A 12,088-nucleotide genomic window follows, 5' to 3' on the forward strand; every position below is an offset into this window, starting at 1 on the left:
ATTCACTGACGAGTCTCGTTTTCACCTCAGCCACAGTGATGGACGGATTCGAGTGTACCGACGTCGAGGTGAACGTTACGTCAATCATTGTGTCATGGAAGAAGATCGGTACAGGGGCGGCAGTGTTATGGTATGGGGTGGGATTACAGCAAGACAAAGGACCCGTTTAATGGTTGTAGAGGGAAATCTCAATGGACAGCGCTACCGCGACGAGATCATCGGCTGTGTTGTTCTACCGCTTTTGCGTCGTCATGGCCCAGGCATTACCTTTCAACATGACAACGCCCGGCCCTATGTTGATCGACTTGTTCAGGATTCTCCTCAACAAAACAACGTGAATGTCATCCACTGGCCGGCTCGTTCCCCTGATCTCTCACCAATCGAGCACATGTGGGATGAGATGGATCGGCGCCTTCGACGTCAACGGCGTGTTCCACAGACACACCAGGAACTTCGAAACATGCTTCAGCAGATATGGACAGATATCCCACAGGACTTTGTGCGACGCCTGGTCCATTCCATGAGACGAAGATGTGTTGCTTGCATCGCAACCAGAGGTGGACACACACGCTATTGATTTGTAAATTGACATTTTGGCATGTTCATGATTTTTTAAAATAAAATCACGCATTTTCTTTAGTCAGTATGGCAAATTAAACCATTCGAAGTTTTGGAGATATTTGATTTTTGCCTATTCATTAATTTAATCCAGTGGTTTTAATTACTACTCGTTTATATGCAGAAATATAGAGGATATGTTCCATTTATACACCAATCACGAGCGTTGACGAATATTGAGAAGATATTGTTATATGTGGTATGCGTATTTTTAATAACTAATCTGCGGTAATGTATCTCTGATCTGCGGTAATGTATCTCTGATCTGCGGTAATGTATCTCTGATCTGCAATAATGTATCTCTGATCTGCGGTAATGTATCTCTGATCTGTGGTAATGTATCTCTGATCTGCGGTAATGTATCTCTGATCTGCGGTAATGTGTCCCCGATCTTCAGTAATGTATCCCCGATCTTCAGTAATGTATCTCTGATCTGCAATAATGTATCTCTGATCTGCAGTAATGTATCCCCGATCTTCAGTAATGTATCTTTAATCTGCGGCAATGTATCTCTGATCTGCGGTAATGTATCTCTGATCTGCGGTAATGTGTCCCCGATCTTCAGTAATGTATCCCCGATCTTCAGTAATGTATCTCTGATCTGCGGTAATGTATCTCTGATCTGCGGTAATGTATCCCCGATCTTCAGTAATGTATCTTTAATCTGCGGCAATGTATCTCTGATCTGCGGTAATGTATCTCTGATCTGCGGTAATGTGTCCCCGATCTTCAGTAATGTATCCCCGATCTTCAGTAATGTATCTCTGATCTGCAATAATGTATCTCTGATCTGCAGTTATGTATCCCCGATCTTCAGTAATGTATCCCCGATATTCAGTAATGTATCCCCGATCTGCAGTAATGTATCTCTGATCTTCAGTAATGTATCTCCGATCTGCAGTAATGTATCTCTGATCTGCAATAATGTATCTCTGATCTTCAGTAATGTGTCCCCGATCTTCAGTAATGTATCTCTGATCTTCATTTATGTATCTCTGATCTTCAGTAATGTATCCCCGATCTTCAGTAATGTATCTCTGATCTGCAATAATGTATCTCTGATCTTCAGTAATGTAGCCCCGATCTTCAGTAATGTATCTCTGATCTGCAATAATGTATATCTGATCTTCAGTAATGTGTCCCCGATCTTCAGTAATGTATCTCTGATCTTCAGTAATGCATCTGATCTTCAGTAATGTGTCCCCGATCTTCAGTAATGTATCTCTGATCTTCAGTAATGTATCTCTGATCTTCAGTAATGTAGCCCCGATCTTCAGTAATGTATCTCTGATCTGCAATAATGTATCTCTGATCTTCAGTAATGTGTCCCCGATCTTCAGTAATGTATCTCTGATCTTCAGTAATGTATCTCTGATCTTCAGTAATGTATCTCTGATCTTCAGTAATGTATCCCCGATCTGCAGTAATGTATCTCTGATCTTCAGTAATGTATCCCCGATCTTCAGTAATGTATCCCCGATCTTCAGTAATGTATCCCCGATCTTCAGTAATGTATCTCCGATCTGCAGTAATGTATCTTTGATCTGTGCTAATACATCAACAATCTACAAGGTTGTCAATCCAGTGACTGACATCATGAGCATTGTTCTACGCAATTAGGATACGATGACATTCATCAACCAAGTCAGCGAGCCTGACCACCCGTACCCGTTAGTCGCCTTTTACGACGGTATGTAAAAAATCGAGTCTGGGCCAGACAATCCAGTGACTGACATTATGAGCATCGTTCTACGCAATTGGGATACGATGACATGCATCAACCAAGTCAGCGAGCCTGACCACCCATACCCGTAAGTCGCCTTTTACGACAAGCACAGTCGGATCTGTTTACGGCAAGCATGGGTTGCTGAAGACCTATTCTACCCTGGATCTTCAAGTGTCGTCTGTGTGTGTGTGCGTGTGTGTGCGTGCGTGCGTGCGTGCGTGCGTGCGTGCATGTGTGCTTGCGTGCGTGCGTGCGTGCGTGCGTGTGTTGGGGGTGCCTTAGGGTACAAAGAATGGGCTTCAAACATTATGCCTTTGAGGTATTTGACACGATTGTTTGTTTGTTTGTTTGTTTGTTTGTTTTTGTTTGTTTGTTTGTACGTTTCATTATAAGGTGGTTGTTTCAATTCAATTCATGCCAGTATTATACACTTATTTTAAAAATAAAAAATGAGAACAAAACCTTTGTACGGAATTATAAGGATAAGTCGTATAATTTTCGGCAAAAGGGCTACGGTCCACGTCGGCGGGGTTCGATGCTACACAACCAACCAGGTCACCCAGCCTGAACTAGCGATCCATTAAGTCCCCTCGTACGACCAACGTATGTGGCTGGGACCTTTTCTAACCCGGAATCCCCGTAGGTTCCCAATGTTGTCACCTCTAGCGACTAACAGTGGGGTGCTGGGGACACAATCTACCCCGGTTCCCCACGGGGAGATCGCTGCGGTGAAGTAAAGACAAGTTTGTGAAAAAGAAAATGGACTTGTCCGCACGTATTGGTCATAAGAAACTATTTTGTACTTGCACATCAGCTTTATTTACGTGTTTAAATGTATTTTCGACATCATAAGTCAGACAGGGGCAGGTAACTCTGTGGTGTCCAGTGGAGATGCCATCTTACCATCCATAGGTATCGCTGCCACTCCTGGTACCCCCATCATCACCACCATCCCTGATACCCTCATACTCATCACCACTACGATCACTGTCTGTCCTATACATGCCACGACTGCAGTCTGAAGCGACGTCAATGCTGCTGGATTTCCCTCTGAGCAGTTTAATGTCACCATCAAGTTCTTCCAAGATGTCCCTGAAGCAAGGCCCCACGCATCCTGGGGACAATAAGTCAAAGTATTAGCAACAAGGAACAGCTTTCATGTTGGGACGAAGGTAAATAAGATAAACATGATCCAAGAAACTTAGTACTATAAGTGAGATGGCGCGACAAGTCTCGTATAAAAAGTCTCTCTTCCACTCAGTGAGTGAGTGAGTGAGTTGGGTTTAACGCCGCTTTTAACAATATTCCAGTCATATCACGGCGTGTCAGCTTAATGTGGGAGGAAAGCCCGAAGTGATGCAGGTCTCAGACGTTTACCACTTCGGTGAAACCCACGAGCACGGGTATGGTGCTGACAAACCTAGAAACATAATCGGGGCGAACCGGGATTCGAACCAACAATCATAGGTTTCTGGCGTGCCCAAGGGACGCAACTCTGCACAGCGAATCGCGGCGCCTTAGACGACTGGGCCACCCGTGCCCCCTCTTCCACTCAGACATACATGTACTAGCAATATGGGGCGGTCGGGTAGCCTAGTGGTTAAAGCGTTTGCTCGTCACGCCGAAGACCCGGGTTCGATTCCCGACATGGGTACAATGTGTTTAGCCCATTTCTGGTGTCCCCCGCCGTGATATTGCTGGAATATTGCTAAAAGCGGCGTTAAGCCACCTCACTCACTCCCTCGCAATATAATACCTGTCCGATAAGATACCTGTCCACCGACCCCGCGGGCGACATGGGTTGACTTACCCTTCGGGCACAGGAAACATAAACCAACTTAGATGGTACATCAAACCAACTTATAATGTATAATTGTGTGCATTATTTATCTATTAATCATAAAAAAATGTCAAAACCGCAAGTTATGTTGAAGAAACTACGTGTGGTCGAATCAGTCGATATGCAGTTTACAGTGAAATCGAGCCATGAAGATCCGGGGTAGAATAGGTCTTCAGCAACCCATGCTTGCCGTAAAAGGCGATTGTGTTAGTCGTAAGAGGCGACTAATGGGATCGGGTGGTCAGACTCGCTGACATGGTTGATGCATGTCATTGTATCCCAATCGCGTGGTCCAGATTCGATTATTTACAGACCGCCGTCATTCAGCTTGAATATTTGCGGCGTTAAACAAACAAACAAACAAACAAACAGTGAAATCACTACACCATTGTTGCAGGAGAGGGCATAGGTGACGTCACATGTTACTCTATTTCACCCCATTAATCTTAAAATTCATTTCACTAATGATTGAATGAATTCTATATAATGTAATATGCTACATGCTATATTTTATTGGTAAAATAAAACCGGCATTACGTAGAGGGGAATGTCAGAGTAACTCTCCATTCCTTAAAAATAATGGAGCAGAGGTCCTGCAGGGGCCGAGGCCCATTATATTTAAGGAATAGAGAGTTACTCGGATATTCCCCTACTTAAAACTCAGAACTACTATTATACTTTGACAAAATATTCTGTTGTGGAAAATATTTGAAAAATAAACCAGAGCCCTGTGTGAGTCGTCCTTGCGGTGATGCACGAGGAATGCGTTCTCTGCCGCTGTTGCACGTGCGCCAAACTCTTTCGCGAGCTGTCATTTACAATGCATGGTACACGGCTCTTCATATTTTCATTGTGTCCAGAACTAGTATATATCAATCGCTTTCACATTGCCAATACATGCTGACGGGGATAATAGGAAATATAGAGCCCCGAACAAGGATTATATATCTAACCTGATTGTTTTTTCTCGTCCAAGGTCTATCTTATTGCTATTAATATAAACATTGTTGTAGGTAACCTGCTCTAACACGAATATATACTAGCTTTTAAGCATTATGCAAAATTATGAAAATATTTTATAGCTAATTTCACACCATAACTTCATATGCCGCCGTAGCTGAGGTTAACAATTATAAGTCCTCTAATCAAATCATGCGGGTTCGAATCCCGTTTGCGACACCTGTTTTCGGAAAAAAATTGAAATTATTCACTTGCCAATAAATGTGAAAAATAGTTCCGTCTGTTCCAAGGGGAAATTAATTCAAATGTTGATTTAAGATAATGTACAGTTGATTAACAACTCTCCATTCCTGAAACATAATGGAGCGTTCAAACAACAGAATGACGTCACAAATGTGTTTTAATCGGGACTCGTGCAAGCATCCACACACGCACGCGCGAACATGCATCTCCGTATGTAAGTGCAATAATCGCATATCACCTTGTCGAGCGGCCATTAGGCTAAATGCCCAGGATCCTTTCAACATCATAGCTTCTATTTGAGTGGTTATCTCCCAAAACCCCTACATCCCATTTCCCCTACAACCCAGTTCCCTTACAATTAGTTAAAACAACACGCGGCATTTACCTGTCTGGCATTATGAACTCACCTAAAGGAGAGATTAAGGTCTGGAGTAGAGGTAGTAGAAATGAAAGGGGTAGAGCTTTAGGGGATTAGGGGACTTAAAGGAAAGTTAAAAAAAAATAATTAATGTAAGTGTAATGAAAGATGCCTGTATGATGAGAAGACAATTTTTAGAAATTACAAAAATAACAATAGGAAGAAACAATTATTACACTGAGAAACTGAGATGAGACGATTTACAGTTGAGATGAAAAATGAACATTTTGTTATAATGTATTATGAATTTTGAAAAACGAACATTTTATTATAATGTATTATGAATTTTGAATAATATCGTAATCGTAATTAAATATTTATCTCAATCTATTCGAGTTTCTTGGGTTGTTCCATTGTATGAAATAGGTAACAGACTAGGGATTAGCAGTGCCATGGACCGAGAACTTTGTTGTCTTAAGCTGTAGGGGAAATGGGATGTAGGGGTTTTGGGAGGTTACCATTTGAGTCACACGACACTTACATTAGGCATCTAATCAAATTACATGATATTGGTTACAGGAACTCCGTGTAATAGTGTCACAAGTTCTCGACTGTGTTATTATGTACGGATTCAGAAACAACTGGGAGATCCTGGCAGCATATGGGCTTCCCTCTCCCTGAGTCAATACTCAAGGAAACGTATTTTCCCCCAGGAAAGAAATCCTACTTTTTCAAATAAATCGATGTGACTATTTTTAATGTAAATCTATGCCGAAATTTGGTACGAGTAATTTTGATTGCTTCAGTTAGTTTGTTAGCGACAGAATTTCTGCGCTAGGTTGGCAATACGAGGAGTGGGGATCGGGTATTGCTTCCGCATTTGCTGGCGTATGGGTTCAGGATATTTATTTCATAATTTCATAATAATATGCTGGATAATATCGAGGACAAGTTCACTGACTCTTCAGAGAGTGAGTGAGTGAGTTGGGTTTAATGCCGCTTTAAAACGTATTTCCGTTATATCACGGCGTTTCAGCTTCATGAGGGAGGAAAGCCCGAAGTTATGCAGGTCTTTACCGCGAGCACAGGTATGGTGCTGACGAAACTAGAAACATAATCGGGGCCAACTGGGATTCGAACCAACGATCATAGGTTCTGTCGTGCCCAAGGGACGCAAGTCTGCATAGCGAATTGAGGCGCCTTAGACTACTGGGCCACCCGTGCCCCGAGATCTTCAGTGTTTAGTGTTCTACAGTGGAAACAGGTTGGGCTTCATGCCCCATTATTTATACGGCCAGTCTGATGCACGCTGAAGAAAACCCCAAGGTAAAAAAACCAACCAAAATAGTGACCTGAAAAAAAGCTACGATGCAGTCAGCATGTATCTGGGATTCGAACCCCAAACCAGTATATCCTGCGCTGCACTGGGAGTTTCAGAATCTTAGAACACCGGGCCATATGTACCCTCTTTAGTGATGTTATACATCATCAAACTCAGACTCAAGTGTTACTTGGACTAAGCGTATTGCGTAATAAGCAAGTATTTGGTCACTGCACGGTCCTAAAGTTTGTCCATTTTCCAAAGGGACACAGACCGCTGCGTATTAACTGACTTGTCACAGCGAACAATTCGCTCAATTGACATACGTTTTGTGGATATGCCTCTATGACATCATGTAGTGTCCACAACAAAATATTTCCTATTACGCAATTCCTTTTATGTGTGGCGCAGAACTTATCAATTTACCATCGTAGAATGGATTTACACAAACTGGCTTACCGAGGATCGTCATCACCTGTGGTCTCACCTTTCTCACAAGCGGGACAATTGGCTCTGGCAGCGAAAAGCACTCGTTCCATCTCTTGGTTCATCTTGTGCACCAACACATCAATACCACCGAGAGCGATGCAATCTATTTGAGGTCCAGGCAGGATGAAGAGGGCAAACATCATGACAGTTTGAATGTCCATCTCTAGCGTTATGGAAGCTCTTACAATATGCCAGGATAATTAGGTGTGTCTTAGCACAGTGAGGGAACACCGGAGGGAAGATGCACTGAAATAATTTAAACATTTTGAATTAAGAATTGAAGGAAGATCTTTATCGATCTAATGGTGCATTAATTCGTTCTTAAATGGATTTGCACTCTGCTGTTTTTAGAAGTCACATGACAAGGTTCGCATCAACAGCTGCGGGCGTTGCTGTATTTCCTTATCCTACACATATTTATTAACGATCAAAGCACAACTAAAGATTCTCGTCCAATTAAAAACGTCATTCGGTCAAGTGGAATAAATAGTTTACTGAAATAAACTGCGGGTTTTTTTATGGAGTTGTGCGTTTTGGATTCCGTTACGCAAGTGATAAAGTGTGTTTGTTTGTTGTTTAACGCCGCACTCAGCTATATGACGGCGGTCTGTAAATAATCAAGTCTGGACCAGTCAATCCCGTGATTGACATCATGAGCATCCGTCCACACAATTGGAATACGATGACACGCATCAACAAAGTCAGCGGGGGGGGGGGGGGGGGGGGGGGGGTAGGAGTGGTGTAGGTCTCAGATGTTTACTACTTTGGGTAAACCCACGAGCACGGGGAGGGCGATGATGAACTAGAAACCTAATCAGGGCGAATCCACGATCACGTGTTTCGGGCACACCTGGACGCTGGTTGGTCCAGTGTGTATAGACTGATGGCATATATCTGGAATATTGCTGAATATTCCGGCGTAAAACAACAATATAATACAAACAATATAAAAGGCAAACAATATAAAAGGCTTGTAAACGACTACAAGAAAACAGTGTAACAAATGTTTTTTTCACGATAATATTATTTTTATTTTGATCAAATTATGCCTATATGGTATGTGCGCGTTCTAACATTAAAGATAAACAATAACTAAGAAACAAATTTTGGTCTTGTCGCATGTGCAGTGTAATAAAGTATAGTTTTGCCGTGAGTTATTATAATAGGAAACAACACTCAAAGTTTGAAAGTATTGAAATATGGATGGACTTTTCCTTCGCGGATTCATTTTATGGACTATAATTTCGACTGGTTTGACGTGTGTTCGGCGCTATTCACGCTATGCTGTCCGAAGCGACACTTATCGGAGCATCGAGGAATAAGAAGCCATATATCTCATATCATAACAAAGGTATCCGATGACGAGCTGCAGCCAAACTATCATGTGTTTTGTTGTGGAATAAAGCTTGTACAATTTGAAAGGGTGAAGCATATCGGTCGACATTATGTACTTTAAAAAATTACTTACATAGTATCCTTATAGAGAATTTAGGTAAACGAACAGGTGATAACAAACTTCATCAATAAAAATGTGAAATTCAGATGATTTATCACTAAACATGATGATTTACCTTTTTTAAATCTGCTAGACATTGTTTATATGCAGAAATAAAGATTACACCAAGTTTATTTTTCTCGTAAACTAACCCGGAAATAACAATCAGCTATATGCACAACTTCTACCAATCTATTCGGTTAAAAATACACAATAAAACTAAATTCAAAGATTTTTTATGCAATGGTCGGATGATAGTAACTGAAAACAATTATTTTATCTGATATAAAATATTCCGATATCGAGTTATTTTAGTTGCAGCATGTACTATATATTTATATACAACTGATGAATGAAAACGAAATGCAAATATCGTTATTACAACCCACAATAGTTGTATGTACGATATCAGGCAGTTACCTTGTTCCGTAACAGATATTAATACATCGGCACAATATGATACATACATTTAAAGCTGTGCGAAGAAAATTGTCCGATGTCTTTGTAACACTCTAATATTTTATAATATATATATCGCGTTCGGGATATTATGATCCGTGTTCGTTTTTCAAACTGATCAAGTAAGTATGTTTTTAGGTGTTTCACATAGGTGTCAAGTCAAGCTGAGATAGCACACGTGACAACTGTGTTTATGATGTCCACGGTTCTTTACAAAACCCATAGAGTTAAATATCAATGAGCAATCAATCAACGTTATATCATCTTCTCGAGGCAAGGGCGTTAACTGACTATAAAAATCCAGTTTCCACCCTTGCCAAACTAGGTTAGAATTTCCAGGCTCGATCGTACCTCCACCAGTAGCTATTACGAGTTATGTCCCTCCCATGTCCCCCCTATTCATCAATCTGATTCCACCTTTCTTATCACTTGCATTTGCTTAAAACAAAATGGCGGCGCCCAGTCAGGATGATCTGATCGATAATCAACATCTATATTGTAAACAAAACGGGTCTTATGTCGCGAAGTCATCATTACATCACTTGAGCGACTTGATAAAAAATATGAAAAGTTGGCAGTACGCATGGTTTGCAAATCCTGCAGTCGACCGAAATCTGCACGTTGATCCATGTTGTCCAGTTGGTAACGCGTGTGATTGGATCATGCATAGAACCGTTAGTCCAGCCAAAATGTAACTCAGGAATTCCTGCCTAGTTTGGCAGGGGTGGAAACTTGACTTTTATATTCAGTTAACGCCCTTGTCTCGGGAAGATGCGTATTGGCCCTCCAATCACGCCTCTGTGGCAGCCTTTATGTCCTCGTCATCCTGGAAGCGTCTTCCACGTAGGGCAGCTTTCATTTGCCGGATCAGGAAATAGTCACTGGGGGCTAAGTCTGGGCTGTAGGGTGGTTGATTTAACTGTTCGAATCCACATTCACATATGGCGGCCTGTGCAATTCACGACTTGTGAACCGGAACGTTGTCATGCAAAAGTAGATTACCACGTGTTAACACCCCACGGCGTTTCGGGCGAATAGACTTTTGCAATTCTTTCATTACATTAGCATAATACTGTCCATTGATTGTAGTTGTTGGTGGCATGTAAACAATCAGTAATATGCCTTTTGCATCCCAAAATATGGTGGCCATTGCCAGCCGATGGCTGAGTGCGAAACTTCCTCGGAGGCGGAGAATTGGGGTGCTTCCATTGCATGGATTCCGATTTAGTTTCTGGGTCCCAGTGGTGGATCCATGTTTCATCACCTGTCACTAGACGAGAAAGAAATCCGGCTTCATCAGCAGTATAGAGATCCAGGAGGTCTGGACAACGTTCAGCTCTCTGATGGCGATCTTGAGCTCTGAGGTTTCTTGGTACCCATCCTGCAGATACCTTGGACATACCAAGATGCTCATGAATAATGGTTACAACTGTTCCAACTGATATTTGGAATTCAGATACTTTCACTCGTCGGTCAGACAATTTTCTTCTTACTATAGCAGCAATGGTTTCCGGTTGGGTGGCATCTGAAGGCCTGCCTGACCTTTGGTCATCGTCTATGGACTCCCTACCCCTTTTAAACTGCAGAGACCAACGGCAAACTGTGGAATAGTCAGGAGCACCCTTACTCATCACTTTGCACATACGATCATGGATTTCATTTGCTTTTCATCCCTCCTTGGTGAGGAACTTTATTGCAGCGCGTTGTTCATGTTTGAGAGAATTCATGATTGTGACCACCCTTAGGTGAATGAAGCCATCACATCTAACTTATTGTTGTGTCTGGAACTTGTTATGACACGTGTCAACCTGATGTTATGACTAGTGTCACTCCTGCCACAAGTTGACATTGTTTGTGTAAACACAAATGCCCAAGTTGCAAAACGTATTGAACGCCCCTCATACATAGTAGACAAAATTTTATTAACTACATCTTTAGGCTTTGTGGGTTTGGTTGTGTTCCTGCCGTTGGCTCTTAGTAGGGTACTGAGGGAGGTGGAACTTGTGAAGTAGGTGTCAATATTGGCTTGCTGTTTGAGGAGGCGGCTGATGATGCGGGAGACTTTTCCTATGAATGGGGGAGGGGGGGGGGGGATGCGGAAGGGCGCTGATTCTGGTTCAAAGGTCGCAGAAGCAATCCACATTCGCCGCCACAACAAGCCATCAATCAAGGCCATTTCATCCCATCCGCCTACTATGAACTCATTAAGCAATAATCACTACACCAATACAAACTTATCCTGTCTAATTGGCTTCCACCTATGTGTTCTGTCCATCATGTTGTGACAGTATTATCCTTCTGTTGTCATTACTTACTCATGTTATCCCACTCATGTATGCAATTGTTGTTACTGTTAATCCTCTACTGTTAGCTGTTACTGTTAATCCTCTACTGTTATTGTTACTGTTAATCCTCTACTGTTAGAAGTAGATCCTCCACCTACTATATATATTCTGTACAATATCCCTCATTCAGTCATGCTTGACAACGGTATAAGGATCTATACCGAAACCTCGCCTTTACAGTATTAAAGAAGTTGTTATCCATAAAATTGTGTCAACTTCTAAGTACTGCCTATC

At 41.9% G+C, this 12,088-nt stretch overlaps 1 protein-coding gene across 1 annotated transcript; it reads right to left on the reverse strand.

Annotated features, from left to right (window-relative positions):
* Positions 1–3,175: 3,175 nt before the first annotated feature.
* On the reverse strand, positions 3,176–7,794 carry LOC124146107. The gene is made up of 2 exons (XM_046516194.2): positions 7,554–7,794; positions 3,176–3,458 (listed from the first exon to the last, which is right to left on the reverse strand). Exons 1-2 carry the CDS (start codon positions 7,714–7,716, stop codon positions 3,244–3,246), a joined length of 378 nt encoding a protein of 125 aa, XP_046372150.2. The 5' UTR covers positions 7,717–7,794; the 3' UTR covers positions 3,176–3,243.
* Positions 7,795–12,088: the final 4,294 nt, after the last annotated feature.

This window comes from Haliotis rufescens, unplaced genomic scaffold, assembly GCF_023055435.1.
Source record: "Haliotis rufescens isolate VD_foot unplaced genomic scaffold, xgHalRufe1.0.p SCAF_16, whole genome shotgun sequence".
Classification (NCBI taxonomy): Eukaryota; Metazoa; Mollusca; class Gastropoda; order Lepetellida; family Haliotidae; genus Haliotis; species Haliotis rufescens.